The sequence below is a fragment of the Anarrhichthys ocellatus genome, unplaced genomic scaffold, assembly GCF_004355925.1.
Source record: "Anarrhichthys ocellatus isolate YVR2014 unplaced genomic scaffold, GSC_Weel_1.0 scaffold73, whole genome shotgun sequence".
Lineage (NCBI taxonomy): Eukaryota > Metazoa > Chordata > Actinopteri > Perciformes > Anarhichadidae > Anarrhichthys > Anarrhichthys ocellatus.
The window spans coordinates 1,356,647-1,376,248 of NW_022280103.1; the positions used below are offsets into that span (position 1 = coordinate 1,356,647).

General features: G+C 42.1%; 1 protein-coding gene across 4 annotated transcripts in view; it reads right to left on the minus strand.

Annotated features, from left to right (window-relative positions):
* hecw1a (HECT, C2 and WW domain containing E3 ubiquitin protein ligase 1a) overlaps window positions 1–19,602 on the minus strand; it is a 62,357-nt gene that overhangs the window by 31,385 nt on the left and 11,370 nt on the right. For all 4 annotated transcript variants that reach the window (XM_031873666.1, XM_031873664.1, XM_031873668.1 and 1 more), the window contains 6 exons: window positions 18,756–18,863; window positions 16,176–16,270; window positions 9,885–9,960; window positions 7,037–7,206; window positions 423–565; window positions 69–169 (listed from right to left, as the gene is read on the minus strand). In XM_031873666.1, coding sequence (XP_031729526.1) covers window positions 69–169; window positions 423–565; window positions 7,037–7,206; window positions 9,885–9,960; window positions 16,176–16,270; window positions 18,756–18,863 — 693 coding nt within the window. The remainder of the gene's footprint in view (window positions 1–68; window positions 170–422; window positions 566–7,036; window positions 7,207–9,884; window positions 9,961–16,175; window positions 16,271–18,755; window positions 18,864–19,602) is intronic.

Consider the following 19,602-nt stretch of genomic DNA (forward strand, 5'->3'; position numbering starts at 1 on the left):
TGTGTGCCTTGTTTTTTGAGGTCGTGTGTCGGGGACTAGATTGCTGGATGGCATTACGCCTGATGTACCTGCGTGAATAGTGGAGGTGAGCTCGAAGCGGAACTGCAGCTGACCGCAGACATGATCCGTTGGCAACCTGCGACCCAGAGAGTAGCTCACTACCCGATCCCTGTGGACAAAAGACAGAGAGGGGCGGTGAAAAGAGGGCGAAGAAGATGAGCGGTAAAGACCGAATGAAATGAGAGATGAAATCAGATGGTCATGTGAGATTAAACCGGCCCACACATCCTTCATCTCATCCTCTGTGTGTGTGGGCTAGTGGATGTGGGAAAGCTTCCACAGCTCTACTTGAATCATCCAGCACTAGAGTAATATTTGGACTCATCTCACACTGCATTACTGGGTGTGGTGTTGGGTTTTACCCAATGGCGTGTTTTTCCAGCAGCCTCTGGACGGGGACGGAGAGCTTCCCCAGGAAACGCTTGATGATTGGTCGACTCTTGGCAAACTTGTCCTTCACCTCGATCTCCAGGACGTCAGTGGGCACAGACACGAAGCTGAACCTCTGGAGAGAGTTTTGTATGAAATATAATACAGCCTGGATTAAGTAAACATACATAGAGTATTTACTACTAAGATGAATGTATCTGGAGAATGTTTAAACAATAGCTGTGTTTCTATTCAATTATCTCGTGAATTTTAAACAAATGTTTTCAAACGTCACAAAATAAGAAATGTGTGTTTCCATCAACTGGTGTAGAGCAAATAAACCCAGCTACAGCTTAGTTTGGTCAGAAGTTGGAGCTATAGGCTACACATGGTTGTAATCTGCCAGTAAAAACATAAATCTGCTAGTATTGGCCATGTTTCATGCTGTCTGAAGACATATTAATATATAGGAAGTGTTTCCATATCCCGTTAAGTGCAGCAAATTTTTAGACGAAGATAAAAAACACCTAAAGAGAGAGTGAAAACTTTTACGCACAATGTTTATGGAATCTTGCCGCTTTCTAAGCAGCTTTTCTGCTATGTGCTATATATTATGTGACACCTTCAAATGTGAATATAATGCATGAATGGAAACACAGTAAAAACTGAACTCAATGTCTTTGTCGATGTCCTGCTTAGATTAACAATTGGTTAAGGGCATGGCTAGCGGCTCTGAGGCTGTACTCAGCTGAATGCTGATGTCAGCATGCTAACTCGATTAAACTGAATTTCAGGAATTATTTAACTTTATTACAAAGGTACATTGATGGAATTTGACGCCTGCATTTAACCCGTCCTCTTTATTAGCAGTGGGCTCAGAGAGTAACTCAGGGTTCAGTGTTTTGATCAAAGACACTTTGTGGGGCGGGGACGACCCACTCCACCCACTGAGCTACAGCCTTACACATCACACCTTTAACTGCTGGACACAAGGTGGCTTCTGCTTTATTGAATAGTTCATTCTCATTGGATGTGACCTGGAAGTTGCATAGTGGACGTTGTTGGTTCAAATCCAGTTGTAATGTCATAAATCCTGCTGGAACACATCTTGAACTGAGACAGAAGGTACAGAGAAACTTGTCCCTTCAGTACATGAATGTAAGAACAGAATGTAATGTAAGAATACATCATTCTATACAGCCAAGCTCCAACATCACAGTCAAGTGACAGGAAGAAAGCCCTAACCTTAACCAAGACTGGACCAGATAGATACCTGTCCGCTGTAACCAAATAGAACTGGTCTCTTATATTGAAGCTACAGAATGATGCTGGATTTAATATCTTTCCAGCTTTGTACCCGCTTCATTTAGGGCTTATTTTTCTTTCTCCAAGCCAATTAGAGATGGATGTGGTTTTAGTATGGATGAATTAAATAATCTCCTGTCCCCCCCCCGCCTCTCTCAGCAGGGGTCTGACTGCGGTCCAAGCTTCTTACACGTCACTTCAGAGCCTGCAACTGTAACTGCCTCCAAAGGGTCCTGCTTCCTTGACAGATATCATCTGTACATGCAGTTCTAACAAGATACAACATTTTACTTTCTTTTTTTTTTGTTTCCACCCAAATGACATGAAAAACATTTGATCAATTCCCCCAATATATTTGGTCTGCCTCCTCCTCTACCGGCGGCTCTCCTTCTACTTATATTCCAGATTGCTCCGGCTTTATTCTACATGTTCTCAGACACACATAATTGAGGGAGACGGTGTGTGTGTGTGTGTGTATTAGCTGAGGCAGCTACAGTAGATTTCAGCTGCTGTCCTCTGCTAACCTTGAGCTGTACCTCAGCCAGCATTACAGTCAGTAAATCTGTATGTATCACATCGGCTGTAAATAACAGTTCCTCCATGTCACGTGATGTTTCATTTCAATCCTAGTGCTGGAAATGGATTAAAAAAAAGATACAAGGAAACATAAAAGGGGAAGCCAAGAACTGAGAATATGATGAGGAAATGAGCGCAATAAAATACAATAAAATGCATCTGGTTGCAGAACAGACAGAAAGAAATGAGAAGTGGAGGGGAAGAAAGGCTGGGAGAATCAGTGTGCAGGGTGATAAAGGAGGACAATGAAAAGGGAGTCGGAGTGAATAATTTACAAGATGAGCCAGGAGGGAGCAGACGGAGCGAAAGTGTGTGTTTGTGAGTGGAGGATGAGGGACAAACTCAATAAAGAGGGTGAGAGAGAGAGAGAGAGGAAATGGGAGGAGAAGGAGTGTGTGCTGTCGCAGCAGCAGAGTACCATGTTAATCTGAAGGAAGAGGAGTGAAATGAAGCTGGAGAGGACCAGAGGAGGAGGGAGGTGGGATAGGACGAGTCGAGGAGAAGCAGGAGGAATAAGGGAAGTTTAGTCTGTGTGGAAGATGTAAGAATTACTCTTAAGAATGCTGTTAAGACCCAATTTAGTTAAAAAAAGGCCCGTGCTAATGAAGAATAAGACGAATGTATCAAGAGACTTACAGCAAAGTGAAGGAGTGACCTTTACAGGGAGGGATGCAGCGATCAGATACTGACATCGGACAGAGGGTCGATACTGGCTCAAAAAGCTGGATTGGGTGACAATGGGGATGAGCTATTCAGTTCAACATGTTTACATCTGATTACACATACAGCACGCTGGTGAGGAAGCTAACAACAAACATGTCAGCTTTTTGGATTGATTACCTCACGCCAGCTACGCTACCAAGTTCTATGTCGGCTTGATGTCCTAAATCAAATGTCTACGGTCCTTTGTTTTACAAAATTAGGAAAGGTCAGGCCTGATGTTGCCTTCATGCTGTTATCTCCTCCAGACTCGATTATTGAAAAGCAAATTTATTCTGGTGTCTGCAGGCAGAACATCCGAAGAATGCAGCTGATGACTTCATTCAAAATGCCAGTGCTGCTGAGTGAGAGATACAAGAGCAGTAAAGGAGGACCAGGAGAGATGAGGCTCCCTTCAGCACATGTGTTCTACAGTCAGGATCACAGCTACAGCAGCTGGCTCCTCACTTATTATAGGGTGCACGTACAGTAGTCTCAGCTCTGCACTGCACGACTGTAGCTATCCAAGCCTGGTTCTGTTGTGAGAAAAGATACCGTCTCTCTCACATGCAACTAGGTAGATAATGGGACTTCATTCCAGCACCACTGTTCATGCATACAGCCGTAAGAGCTATAGCGTGGCCCAGTATCAGTTTTCCTGCCTCTCCTCACATCAAAAGATATTGATTTTTACACGGTCATTCAGGTCATTTTCATTGGGTTGTACACTGGACTTGCAATTATACTGTTATATGTAGGTCATGCACGTACTCAAATACTGTGAATATTTGCTCTGTGCCGCTGATCGCACTGGGCTTGTCTGCCAACATTACGGCTATCTTTGCACACTATGTACATATGATCCTTCAAACAGAGCCTTCCCCAGTTAACTAAGTTGTACATAGGTATTTGTATATTACTCCTGCAGTGCCCGTTCAGGGCGTGAAAGTTCGGAGCGCGTACCAGTTCAGAATGTGTCAAGTAGGTCTATCTGTGGGTGCACAGTACTACAGCACATGCTTACTAGATTATATGTCCTTGAAATGGTCATAGTTTGGTTAGGTCAAAGTACCAAAACTATTTGGTTAGCTTTAGACAAAAACTACTTGGTTAGCTATAGACACCAACACTACTTGGTTAGCTTTAGACACCAAAACTACTTGGTTAGCTTTAGACACAACCACTACTTGGTTAGCTTTAGACACCAAAACTACTTGGTTAGCTTTAGACACAAACACTACTTGGTTAGCTTTAGACACAAACACTACTTGGTTAGCTTTAGACACCAACACTACTTGGTTAGCTTTAGACACCAACACTACTCGGTTAGCTTTAGACACCAAAACTACTCGATTAGCTTTAGACACCAACACTACTTGGTTAGCTTTAGACACCAACACTACTTGATTAGCTTTAGACACCAAAACTACTCGATTAGCTTTAGACACAAAAACTACTTGGTTAGCTTTAGACACAAAAACTACTTGGTTGGCTTTAGACAGAAAAACTATTTGGTTAGCTTTAGACACAAATTTGGGCACAAAGGGTACTTGGTTTGGTGTCAGAATAAGTACATTCATCCCGGTAGTTATCAATGGGTGTGTCATATAGCCTGACAGACTGCAGACCCTTCTCCATCGCTTGGCTTCCGGTATGGCAATCCTATTATATGGAAGTGCTCCTTGCAGCGCTTTCAAGAACAATGTTTTAGTTATTTCCATTATACTGTATTTGAACAAAAACAGGCTTTTCTTGCTCAACCAATTTTCTAAATGTTCACCTTCACAGAAAAATGTGATATTGATAGAATGTTATTTCATTTGGACAGGCCCCTATCAACCACATGCATGTCCAAATAAAGATTTAGGGAAATTTTAAATGTATTAACTCCTTAACTTAGTATTAGTATAGAAATATAATTTAAATTTAGTATTATATTATTTGGCCATACTTTAATTAGTATGGCCAAATTAAAAAGCTTCTTTTAAATATTGACTAGGGAAGAGTTAAACTCAATGTCAACATTGATCTAGTGCATACGCAAATGACGATAAATATAAACCTGCATTAATAATTCAATAAAGCTTTATACTGCATTATAGTGCTATTTATAGAATTTATCTACGAAAAACACCCAAATCTATGGTAATTACTTTCCAGACCTATTGTTGTGATGGTTTATTAGTTTATCTTATGATATAATGTTGAAGAATTGTCCCTAAAGCTGCAGAGTACTGAGCTGCAGTATTGAAAGTGTGCCGACTGAGCTAGCATGCTATGGAAACCCATTAGAGTTAGACAGTACATTACTGCCAAGCAAGCCGAGCTCCTCTCTACATGAGAGCTGTTTGGAAAGGGAAAGTTTCTTTGAGCTGAGTGGATGCTGCCAAGAGGGACACTGCATTAAACCAGTGGATGGAGTCTCCTGAGGGACATAATAAAAAGGTAGAGGCTGTACTGTAGAGCATTCTGAGACAGAGACTACATTCGGACAGAAAACTGCTCCGTTTTATGTACAAAACTTTACACAGATAAAAAATGAATTGCAAACACTGAGAGCATTATGAATTGCACATCACTTGCGACGGCTATCTGGCTCCTCTCAATATCTAATTCACAAAATATATTGCCACGCAAACATTTCCGTCTGATTGCAATTATCCTTGTGGCAAAGTTTAAATAGGTGTTTAAAAAAAAAGAAAAGGCAGAACTCAGAGGCATGAAATAGAGCAACCCTCAGCGACACTGATTATGATGTACTGCTAAGTGTGGAGAAACCCTTTAGCAGGTTACATGACAGGAGCTATTCGTGATATTGCTCAAGCCATTATCATGACGTGGAGCCTCAAACTATGAACCATTAGCTTTAAGCAGAGATATCATTAAGGATGACATGATGATTGAAATAAAGTGGTAGTGACACAGGAGTGCAGGACATTCAAATAGATTAATCATCATTTTAATGCCGTCAGGAAGGCCGACCATGTCTGTGGTGATTCTGTGGCAGACGGTGGAAGGAGGCTTTACATCTAAAAACAGCACTCTGTCGTGTTTGCTGTGAGAACTTTCATGATGCTCATGCCAACTCTCGCTCCGACGCACCAAATCTAGCTTGCCCGCTTTATTTTTGAATCTCAGATTTCAGTGAAGTGCACGGACATGTCCCCCTGCAGGAGAGGAAGCGACACCTCTCTAAAGACAGATTTGCACAGACATTCAGACATTCTTGGCAACACATTGGATTTTTGAGTCAAGGGGATCTTATTTTTGGGATTGCAATTTTGTATATTGGGTGCGTTGGGAAATGAAATCTGGCAGGAAACTGGTAAACACAGACTCTTTTTGTGCATGTGAGTCACTTGATGATACTTGAACCACTCACTAAACAGTTTTAATAGATGAAGTGAATAGTACACACCATCCCTGGCAACAATTAAATAAACGAAGACACATGCATTGAGTTTCATGTAATTATGAAATAAGCTTTTAGTCATGCTGAATTGGAATATTTGAAGCCATTCCTTAATAGTATATAAAACATCATGTCACTTTAAGCCTTTTTGCTCACGCCATTAAACTGCTCCGTCCGCAACAGGATTGACTGCCGATGAACTTTTCCAGAAACGTACGGTTTTCCAGGAAAAAGTCTCTAAATGAGAAAATCAATTGGCTGATCTTGTTTTCCTCAAAGCAAACATGATTTTCATGGATTACATTGATCCTCCCATCCTGCTGCTGAAACCGAAGAAGCACCCAATCCTCCTTTTTCTGTGTTGCGCAATCTGTTGTACTGGCTTTATATTACAAACGTGTGAATTCTAGGACACTTTGAAGGGCCAGTGTGCAGCATTGATGGATCTATTAGCAGAAATGGACTTGAATATTCATAGCTATGTTTAAATTAGTGTGTAATCACCTGAAACTTGGAATGGTTGTGTTTTTCTCTAGCTTAGAATGAGCCCCTCATGTCACCATGTGTGTACCGCTCTGTGTGTGTGTGTGTGTGTGTGTGTGTGTGTGTGTGTACCTCTGTGCTCCATTGTGGGTTGACCGTGTTACAGACCACTCCGGAGCGTTTCTCCTGGCCGTGGTGCGGCAGCGAGGGGAAGATGCTGTGCTTTCCGGGCTGGATGGAAAGCTTCAGGTAGGGGTCGGGATTGAAGAACATCCCCTTCTTCAGACCAACTGCCTGCAGGTCTGAAAGAGGCGCACATGGAAGCGAAGACAGAGAGGTTACGCAATCACACACATTCTGGATGTGTTATTATAGAAAACTCTGCCCCAGGTTCAGATGGACACATCGTAGGGGGGGGCAGCTTGCAACTGTAGGGTTGATCTCGGAGATAAAACTGTACTTATATTGAGCCTGAGTAACAACATCACGTCAGTTCTTTTCATTTTTAAATCTTATCAGAAACTTATAAGAACCACAGATGGCAAATGATCAATTATTTTTTTACATTCTGTGAAATTCTGTGAAAGTTGTTCTTGAAGACGAACAACTGGTAACAAAAACTCAGTACTATCTTAGAATGCAAACAGACACATTGACACGAACCGCCGACGTTCTGATTGGGCCTCTGACAGTGAGCAGTGTGTGGTTGTCATAGAGTAGCTGGGAGCTGTCCCTCTGAACCCCACAATCCGCCAGCGGGATGGGTTTCTGTTATCATTGGATTTGAAGCTTTCTGATTGAGTGACGAATACTTCCGTCAGGATAAATAACTAAATCCAAGCTTAAAATTGTGAAATTGAATCAAAATATCTTTTTTCTACGTCCCTCATTTAAAATCAAATCCTGTGCTCCGCAGAAAGACGAGGCCACAGAGAGTAAAATGTGACTCTGTGTGATTGTTAATGAGTGTATTGTTGTAGAGGTAGAGTAGAGGTGTGTGTAAAGATGAAATGGCTGTGATATCCTTTGATATGTTTTTGATCTGTGTCAAGGTACTTTTGTCTTTGGCTGTTTGGGAATTAAATAGACTTTCAAGTGGTTTGAAGATAATTTGAAGAGTAAAGATAGTCAGAGTAAACAGCTCATCAGGTGAATGGACCAAAACACATCAAAGCTACCTATCTCCGCAGTAATTTGGTATCACGGTTAAATGAACCAGTCTGTCAACATTTAACCCTCTGAATCCCAAGCAGTTTGTGTTTTTTTGCTCCGGTCACATGTTTCTCCGTTGCCTTGATTTTCACTCCAGTATAACAGTCCTGCACCTCTATGGAAACAACACAACCATGAAGAGAACTCACTCTATGCCATACATTTTTACCGGGCGCCTATCATGGGCAGCCCACTGCTCCCTATATACAGGGATGGGTCAAATGCAGAGACAAATTTCCCCCTTATGATGAATATAGTATAATAAAAAAATCATTTATTTTATTATTATTATTAATTTAAATACACAACATTTTTCTAAGATGCCACAAGTGTTACCGAGTCATATACATTATACTATTTACATTTTTACAACCTCTGAACAGTGTAGTTTTGGTGATTCTTAAAAAAAGAAATCACTTTTTTTGGGGGTTCAGAGGATTAAGGTCACTTGCGTATTTTAACGTAGTGTTGTTTTTTATTTTTTATGTATGTCAGTGAGAAAACAATGGGCTGATTCTAAATGTCTTAAAGAAGACTTATCATTGTGTCCTCAAAGTGTAGCCATGTGTTCTATCCTCGTTGTGCACACAGGCAATGCCAATTTGCCAAAATTAAATAGTTACATTAAAAATGAATAATGCAGATGACACAAGTAGATTTACACAGAAGCAATTGTTAATCTTACGTATATGGGGTTTGAGGATGCTTGGAGAAATAATATATTTTGCATTGGGAATCTGGTGAAATGGTATTTTTTAATGTTTTCTTCAGTATCAATGTAATTCAGTGATACTTGTCTGTACAACAGTGATACAGTGCAAACAGGAACAGCTAATAGCCAATTCAGGATACTTTTACTGGTGCCAGTTTGCCAAAATACAGTATAGGCTCAAAAAACTGTGCTTAAATTCTAGTCCACAGTCTAACTCATAAACAGCATTATACTTCCTGTTACATAGCGCAAAGCATTGTGGGAACTAGGGTTTCGTCTGAGGGGAATCTCAGGTGTCAGACTTTAAAAACACCGGTTTCGATGATTGAATTTCTCCAAATTCTCTTGGAAAAGGCAAAGGACTGTTGCAATGAATGCTATAGACTGAAAATGGAATCAATTGTTATCTCCACCAAGCTGAAGTCTGCAAGGAATCGGAGATCATGTGTCCTTTGGAGGTGTGTGTGTGTGCGCGTGCATGTGTCTATCTCTCAGTCTGTCCACGGCTAACCTGGCATACTACTGGACCCATTAATGACATATGTTCAAGGAACTCTTGTGGTTGCGGTGATTTAGAATTTTTGAAAAAAATATTTCCTTGGACTGCCGACTACCAACTCCTTTTATCAACAACTGCTTTAGTAGCAAACGGCATTCCAAATATGTTACGAGGGTTACAAAATGAATAAATCCGTGTTTTCGTTATCTTTGCGGCCATCTTGACTTTAAGGGAGTCCGGAGAGTCAAATGAGTGACACCTTGTTTGTTTGGGAGGGGAGAGTGAGACAGAGATCTGCACTACTAACTCAAAAGGTGGAATTAAGAGTTCCTCGACTCCTAAGTTTGAGAGTTGACACAGTATTTAAGTAGCAAATGTCAGTTGGGCTGGCATTGATTTGAGCATACTGTTGCTTTTAGAGAGACAACAGACAGTTCTAGAGAGGGCTGCAGGTCAAAGGGTCAGATGAGGGAGGAGTGGATGGAAACATTGATTGGAAGCCTTTGAATGTGGAAGTACAGTAACACAGGAACAAGGCGGATGCTTTGGTATCCTACCTGACAAGGAGAAGTTAATGAGTCTCCTGTTGCTCAGGCCATGGTTGACTTCAGGACTGACCACTGGCTTTAATACCTGAGGACACAGACCGACAGGAAGACTTAAGAACATGGAAACACACTCTCCATTCTTCCTTCTCTCTACACCAGTGTCTCTCCTCCTTTGCTGTAAGATGAAACTTTAATGATGCCCCATGAGGAAAGTGGGTCACTGCAGCCAAATAACAAAATAAGAGTCATAAATACCAGTATATGAGTAAAGAAAGACTGAAACCAATAGCAATTAATACAAAATGTAAACTAATACCTCAATACATTTATAATAGATTCATTCAAGTATTAACAATGTGCAAGCTGTTTTCATTCCAAAACACAAAGACGTCAGACAGGACATACTTCTGAAATGATATGAGCTCTGACACCTTTGTGTTTAGATAGAGACAAAACGTCCAATCTGATCTCAGCTCAGCCTTTGGTAAAGCTCTGTTTTCAGGCAGCCTGACAGCGTCCTGCGATCAATACTCTGTCTTCATTATCCTGACATTGATCCCACAGCCAGGAAGAGGAGGAGCATGGGGGATGGGAGGGAGACGGAGGAGCTGATGGAGAGAGGAGGAAGTGGAGGAGAGCGTGACTCCACTGTGCAGTGGAAAGGTTTTGCGGTTCAATAGTGAAACCCAGTCAGATATGTGCCGGCACAACAACTGGAATGATGGCCACGCTGTCTTCCAGGGGTTTACCGAATTAATTATCAAAGACACAGAGACAGTGCACAGTCATAGTCTTGAGTTTCACAAATTCTGTAATCTTCCCTCTGGATTAATTCAGCCTCTGGAAACACACAAATTTTAGGATGAAACTAAAAGAAGACTTAAAGGTGCAGTGTGTAGGATTTGGTGGCATCTAGCGGCGAAGTTGCAGATTGCACCCAAGTGAAAGTCCTCCTGTGTGCCGAGCGCGTAGGAGAACTATGATGGTCGACGTGAACAATTTGAAAATGTCTAGAGCCAGTGTTTGGTTTGTCCGTTCTGGGCTACTGTAGAAACGTGACGGCTGATGCCGTGAAGAAGACCCGCTCCATATAGATATAAAACGGCCTTAAGATGGCGTTCAAGGAAATGTCATGGTTTTATCTGCTGTGAGACCAAATGTATCAAACAGATCAATACCCATAATGTTGTGTGATGGTAAGAACAGAATTATGGCATTGACATCAGAAAAATCTATTGATCGCGTGATCAGAAGTCATCATCTTATCAACTGGCTTGGTTTTAATCAGCATCCAAAACTTGCAGATTGAAACAGCGACAGAAATAAAAACACAAACCACAAGTTTCGGATTCGATGCGAAAAGGCTCATAAAGACAGTTTGGTTCAAATGTTTTAATCGACGAGCAATTTATTGGTAAATGGTTAATGGGTTTGCAAAGACCTTATGAGTCTACAGCCACGCTAACAGCCTGAGGCACAGCTGTGCTAAGATAAAAGCTAACATGCTAACATACTCACAATGACGATGCTAACAGCTGCTGAGCAGATACTGTATATTGCTGACCATGCTCACCATCTTCATTTAGCATGTTAGCATGCTAGCAAAGGCTGATTAGCACTCAACACAAAGTACAGCTGAGACTGACGGGAATGTCATTAGTGCCACTCTGACAGAACCAGCTAATTCTGATGTAGCGTTTCAAAATAAAAGCCCTTCAAAATCTCATTTATGAGCTAACTGACATTGCTGAAGTTAGAGGTGAAGTTAGGAGATATTTCTTCTCTAATAGCGACTATATATTGTCATCTTATATCACACCGTCCACTCAGTTGACCATCAATGCAAAAGTGGGGAGAGAAGTAGAGACAGTACAGGAAGTATCTGTGTCACAGCAAACTATTCTGTATGAGCTCTGAACGATGATGCAACTGGCTGTGGAAACAAAAGGAAATGAGGATAAAGGAAATGACAGATGTTCGCACCAATTAGTTTTAATGAGATGCTAATCTGCCTCTCTGAGTACAGCCTCCTCAATGATTCTAATCTCACAGATAAACCACATGACAACTCCATCCCATCTGCAACACACTTTACATAATCTCCCATCCTACTGCAGCAAGATGGAGAACGACCAAATACTTTGAAAACAAAAGGAGCAGTATGTAGAAGTCAGGAGTGCATGTCCTGTAAGTGTTACAAGGACTTTGATGGACGAGCAGAGACAGACAGGTCTGAAAGAGACAGCCTGCATTTAAGTGGGTCCACATCTGATTACAGGTCAGATACACATGTGTGAGCTATCTGAATGCGTCCCAGGGCCCTTTAAGACAGAGAGGCTGAGTGATCTAACTCACTCAGAGTGGGTTACCAGTGTAGACGAGCTTCTATCAGCTCAGTGGTGAGAGCAGGTCCGCTGGGGGTGCTTGGTCAAATGTCATCATTCACGTCCATCAGTCAGCAGCAGTCATGGGCCACTCGCTGCACGCCCTTCAATGGAGATAACCACGATGTACCTGAAGCAACAATCCATCCATCCCTACTGTATAATGTGTGGAGCTGTGTTTGTCATGGTTCAGTATATATAAGTCCATATGGTGGCTTTCGTTTTTTGTTTTTCTATTCCTATTTGTTCACCAAAGACGTGTATAGACGTCATGTAACGGGAAACTAATCTGTGACAGTTTAATGGCATTATGAGATAGAGGAAGAGGTCACAGCATTAGTGTTACGCTGTTTATCAACCTGCATATGCCACATTGTAATGTGACAATGTGCTGAGTCATCACCACAGGATGGTGTGACCCGAAACAACCAAAGACACCAGATCAAGGTTAACGGAATACAATACCAAAAGGTTTTTAAGTTTATTAATAACACACCTGCAGCTACTCTAGAGTAGTGGAAAAAAGCAGACAAGATTTGAAACAAATAAATATAATAAATATATATATAATATAATGGGATTAAAGGTATTGAGGGATTAATGTGTTCATCGCTTTAATGTTGCAGCTAGTAAAGGTGGAGATATTTCTAGTGTATGTGTATAGAAATATATATATTGAATGTATTGCTTAACATATACTCATAGTATTGTTAATCTGCGTCTGCAAAGGAGCTAAAGCTGTCAGATAAAGGTAGCCAGCTAGAAGTACAATGTACCAGAAAATATAAGTACTCCAGTGTAGTACAAGTTCCTTAAAATGTGTACGGAAGTACAGTACTTGAGTAAATGTAGTTAGTTACGTTCCACCATTGAGTTAAGATATGCCACTAAGCTAATGCTTGCTTACATTACGCATCATTAAACAGCCTGTAACTGGTGTTGTGCTGTGAAGCTGCTGTTACCAACACTCTATTTGCTCAGGATGCAGGAAATCAAAGTGGACTCTCACATGATATGGACAATCATGGGAAAGTATCTGATTGTACCCTGAGTAACCTCCAAACAGGCTCAGAGATGAGAAGAGGATCAATGAGTGTTAATGTTCGTTCGCATGTTGAGACTCATTCCCTCTCCTCACTCACTCAGCACCAAAGAGTTTGTTCTGATTCTTCTTCTGCTGTAAGTGTAGAATATCTGCTGTTATTTTTATCTGTGATGGTGAACCACAGTACAGCCATCAGCCCCAGTGACGGCTGAGACAAAGATCACTCTGAGCAGAAGACATCAGCATTCAAACACTCCATCTCCTTCCCTCAGACCTTACACTAACGCTGTCACTGTAGCTCTGGTCCTATACACTTCAGTTACCATGGATACGCAGTACTAGACGACGTTATTGTCAGCGTTCGCTAACAAGAAAGAGAACACAAAACGCAACGGCAGCTTACATTAGCAAAATGATGTATCGGACCGATCAACAATAAAGCAAAGGTTAGAGGTTCCCGTCAATCACACCACCAGTGTCATAAACGTGACATCATATCTTACAAGCAAATATCCAGCAGCCGTGTTTCACCATGAGTGCTATTACACTACAGAAGGTGAACTAGACAGTTAACTGCCTCAGATGCACCTGCCTCTAGAGACGCTGCAGGAAAACAAGATGACTGAACGAGCCGTCACACGCATCTGTGGAAGAGAAAGACCGAGTATTTATGGTTACCCAGGCTATCCAGCTGAGCCTTGTCCTCCTGCCGCTCCTCCTCTCAGGGTGGCTGGGAGACAGCAGTCCCAGCTGGAGACACATGGCGTCCATCACACCCATACAAGTCAAGAGCCGGGTCCTCTCTGTCTAGAGCAAACAATAGGCAGAGCAGAACCATCTCCCTCCACTGCTCTCCTGTCCTTCCATCTCCTCTCTGCTTCTCCTTCTTCTTCTTCTTCTTCTTCTGCTGCTGCTTGTTCCCCTTTTGCTGTGTCGGCCCTCCGGCTGTTTGACCCGCTGCTTTCCTACCCCTCGCCTCTGAAAACCTCAATGACTCACCTGGAGTGGACTGTCTTCTCCTATCTCTGCTCCTCCCCCTGTCTCCCTTCCTATGGTGGTTATTTTTATTCATTTGTCCTCAGGAAGCAAGCGCAGATCAAGTTCAGGACCCATCAGCATTTCCAGAGGCCCAGAGCAGCAGAATGGAGAACACTGAAACCCAACCCCCTGGCTGGACACCCTCCTGATGCCGGGGTCTGGCTGATGGAGGCTTTAGAAGGGCTGCGACAATATTCATATGCTGAGGAGTAATATTGGTACTACAGATCTGAAGATCTCCAAGAAGCAATTCATCACGTGACCACTGTTCAATTCACTAGCCAATGGCCAGGCACCATCTGGCAGCATGGGAGTGACTCCAGGACAGTCACAGGTTTGGATGCACACGGCTCGACAATATGAAGCGCCAGGTTGCCATCGGCAACCATTTTGAGAAATTGGAAACCAATTCTTGGCCTTTGGTTGCCATCGGTGGCAGACGCTTTTTAAAATGTAAAAAGTATACCAAAGACCAAGTACTTTGAGTACTTTCTTATATTTTCACTTTCTGACTGAAATAGTTTAAATACACAGCATGTTGCTTCGTGTTTTACTGATACAAACACATCATAGTTTGCAGTAGGGATCTTAATATTTAATAAATCAATAAATCAGTTAAACAGTTAAACGATCTATTAACTTACACCCCAGGACAATTTCTTACAGTTACACATCCTTGCACATTTTTCTCTGTTAAAATACACTTAACACTATAATAATGTACTTGTTTTAACATACTCTTGTTTGTTTGTTTATCATAATGTATTGTAAATTTTCATATTTTCTATTTATATATTACATCTCATCCTACTGCACTGTGTTTATTGTTATGCACCATTCACCTCGTCAAATTCCTTGTATGTGTAACGTACTTACAGTAAACAGTTGTGATTATGATTGTTAGGAGACTAGTGCTGACCCACCTTAAAGGACGCAGCCGGAGCAGCCGGAGCTATGGCTGACTGCGGGGCTAACCCCCCCCTCACTTCAATCACTGATACGTAAGACAGAGGAGCTCAGCTTGAGTCTCCTCACCGGTCTGGAGGAGTTGTAGCATTTATTCACCGACAAACAAACCGTCCACACACTGTACCGTACGTCCACAGCTGTAACGTTACTGCTGACTTCATACTGACCCTCTCTCACACTCTCACACACACACACACACATACACACACACACACACACACACAAGTTGGTCTCAAGTTGCAAACCGGACAAACAAAGACTGGCACAAGCAAGAGGAAGTCTTGGCCTGGTTATCTGTTATCTGAATATCTGCACCAGAACCCCCAAAATATCCCCAGACTGAAAGCCAACTGCGCTTTACGCCGTGTGATGTCTGACTGATAGGTTAAGCTTTATGCGCTCACTACTGAGACCGTTTGTCTCGGCTCTGCAACACACACCAGTATTTGTTTGTTTGTTTATTTACTGTAAAATAATGGAAAGCAAAAATACTTTGACTTAATAGAATATGTCCCCTCTCTCAGCCGGGTATGTTCCTGTCAGACACAGTGTTATTTTGTTAAGCTCTATGTTCATCTGGTGCTGCATCCTGAGCATTGAGAGGATTAGCTCCAGCTCTTTCAAAGAGCACAGCCTTTCTCTGCTAAATCTAACTGGAATGCAAAGGATGGTCAGTTCTTTAACGCGACTGAAATGTACTTCGTGTCTTCTAATGCAGTGTTGTACTTTCATCAGAGGTGTAGCTGCAGCGCAGCCAATTCACAAAGGACACAACATAAAGAGGCTGAGTAAAGCAGCGGAGCCCCTCCAGTCCCAGGACGCTGCATGTGAGAAAATAAAGCCACGAGGTGCGCTGAGACTCACATGTGCGGGGCCTTTCTTTATGGTGGTGCTGGGTGTGGTGGCCCTCAGGGCTCCGGTGACACCGTGGTAGTACCTGAAGCAGACCTGGGTCTCCGCTGAGGACGTCACACGTGACGAGGATGGAGAGAAAATCAAACAACAGTTAGTTTGCTTTTCACAGGGACTGAATACAACTTCCACACCTGCATTTAAAACACAAACCAGATTCTTATTATGGATGCTGATGGCTTTATTTCCCAGCATTGAAATTTGTTATTTTACATTGGATATTGGTGATGTCTCATGTTCATTTTAATTGCGTTGATGAAAAATGTTTATATTTATCGTATTCCCCATGTTTTCAATAGCTTTTATAATACTTTAATTAATATATATAATATTTGAAGCAGTTAAATCTTTAAAAAAGAATTAGGGGGAAAGGAGAACAAATTAACCTTCTTATAATCTGTTTAAATTCTTAGTTATTGGTGATATCTCTCATTTTTTGGACTCCAAAGTCTTTTGAGAAATAGGGGAAGTAGAAGAGAACAAAAAGGTTGAAAAAGCTTGGGGGACACGAGGAGATTAAGGTCACAGTAAAGCTGCGTGTTTTTCTGCTCGTTTGGGCAGACACACTTAGCTGATTTGACGAGAAGAGGGGGGACACACAGCGACACCGCATCAACTGATTGGACGGACACAAGTTTGCCCGCCAGCTTGTGTCAGCAGTGTCTCACAGACAGGGAGGATGGAATATAGAGACTTCTATTTGAACGTCCCGACATGGTTTGATATGTTTATCAGGTTAAGTTCTCAGTTTAAGCTCCCTTTAAAGAAGACAAGGAATAAAGTAGAAAACCTCATGAGGAAACATGGGGAGTATTTGCACAGATAGGGAAGCTATTACTGCACAAGCTGGTGATAAAATGAAGTACACTAAATGTACAAAACATCCATAGTAAGAAGAGTTTGTATGAGCCATCAAAGGTAACAATCATTGTCACAGTTACAACGTTATTACTAAACTGTTCTCCAGGGCTCACATCCTATTTGTGGAGAGACTGTGGTTAAGATCTCACTTAAATGTTGAGACGTGTCTCTGCACACTTTGATAGGATGGATATGATGACTGAATACATGTTCTATGGACGGCAATGCCGCTCTCTGATTGGGTCAATCCATTGCTAGAAATATTTGCATCGCCACGAAAAGCTTTTATAGTTCCCGTTAAGCCCGAGTGAGAGATCCCGACAGCTGTCGAGTAACACAACAAATCCCATTGGTATTCATTGTTGCCAGGAATGGACCAAAATCCCCCAAATGTACAGAATTAGAAGTTGTTGCACTATCTACATAAATATTCTTCATCATGGCACACACTGTGTATATCAAAAAACAAGGTTCTACTGGAGGCAGTGGATCTCTGATATACAGTATATATATAATATTTCAACAGTTCAATCTTGAGGCTAAAGCAAAATTTTTGGCAATATTTACAAATGAGAAATAGACTGGTGATGGATGGTGAGTTTTGTAGTCCAACCCCAGAAGTAAGCTTTAGAAGGATCTTTCTACAGGATTGAGCGTCATAGGCCGGCCCCTTTCTGTGTCGTTTGCATGTTCTCCCCGTGCCAATGTGGGTTCTCTTCGGGTTCTCCGTCTTCCTCCCACGGCCCAAAGACTCCATCGTCTACCAAAGGACCAGCAACAACGCGTGTCACTAGCTACCTGATCATACATCCTACCTCATCTCTACTGCACATGTGCAGCTCTCAACAGAGATGAGAGGGAAGAGAGATCTCTCACTCCTCAGCTACTTCCATCCTCTGCTCCAGAAAAATAAATCGCTGCGTCAGGATAGATGATGGAAGTGACAAACGAAACGCTTCTTCCTCATAAATTGTGGCTGCACTTTAACAAGTAATTTATTCATTCCTTCCTACATTTATTTATTGAAGTTTTGTTTCACTTATGACTGACTGTCAAATTAGAAAATAAAAGAAAGTTCTATGTATGTATTTGTTCATGTTTAACCTGAGCCAGGTCCAACATCACATCCATAAAGAGTTACTAGTATGCGGCTGTTAAAAAGTAAGAATACTTGTGTCGGATCAGTACTCTGTATCTGACAAAACACAAGTTCAGGTATGGGAATAGGGAAGGAAAAGGGAACATCTCTAGTTCCTAAATGGAAACACCTGGACGGCTGTACACTGATAAATGTAGTCTCCACTCATACGCACAATTCTCCCGGTCCCTAAACGCAGTGTTTGCGCTCCATTTGTGACTGTCTCCCTGCACCCTGTCTCCCTCTCCCTGCCTCTGAGGATGTGCCTCTGTAAGCAGCCCTGCTACTTCCTCCTCATGCTGCTGCAGCACTCTCTGGGCTCAGAGGATCAATCCACTCCACTTATTTGAGACAGAATCTAAAAACACCACGGTCAAGACCACACGAAAACTAGAGACAAGGAATTGAATTTTAAAGCAACATTCCAAACAGGAATGAGTAAAACTTTCATGATAAAACGCTATTGATCTAACACTACAATATTTATTGAGTGTTCTTCTGCTCAAAAACACAAGTGAGATTTTAGTACTTACAGTCACTGAAGTTGGAGCTGGAGTCAATTTTCCAAACGATCTGTCCCCTGTGAGATCCGTTGATGCCTCGGTTCTTGTAGTCCAGGAAGTTCTCAGACAAAGCCTCACCTGGAAAGAGGTGAAACTGTTGAAACCACCCTGCTGCTCCAGCCCTCCACAGTTCTCCACAAGTCAGTCCTGTTCCACTGTACTTTACAGTAACATAAACTGAGATTGATTCTCTATGTAGACATGCCTATCAATTATACATGGAATGAATCTTAATGTGTTAAAATGTGTCATATCACAGCAGAAACACCATGGCTGACAGTGAATGTCATGTTGCTGCTGGTTCAACAACATCGTGAAAGTGGTTTGATACCATGAACCTCCATAGAAGAAGAGCAGCGTGTGCCACACACTCCGTCCTCTGGTAACTCTACTGACTATGAGACGTGTCGCGTCAGGATCTGATTCAGCTCAGGTGACAATGAGTTGGTAGAAGTAGAGGACAGGTGATACCGGTCTGCACTGATCTGAAGTTGGTTTAAAATCTGGTTTATCATACCGTATCTCACTGTAAAGCAAGGAATCTGTGTGTGTGTGTGTGTGTGTGTGTGTGTGTCCTTCACATATCTGGAGAACGGTTCATCCCATCTACTTCACACTTGGCAGGTCTATTGCTGGGGACGTGCAGTGTCGCAGTTGGTGCGATTTGGACGTGTTCAATGTTAATAAACTTTGAATTAACAAGCGCTAGTGCTGTGTGCAGCAGCAGGGGCGGGGCTTCAGGGCTGCGAAGACCATGGATTGTACATAAGAAGTGGGCGTAGTCATCGTGACGTCACTTATTGGTTTGTGGACTGAT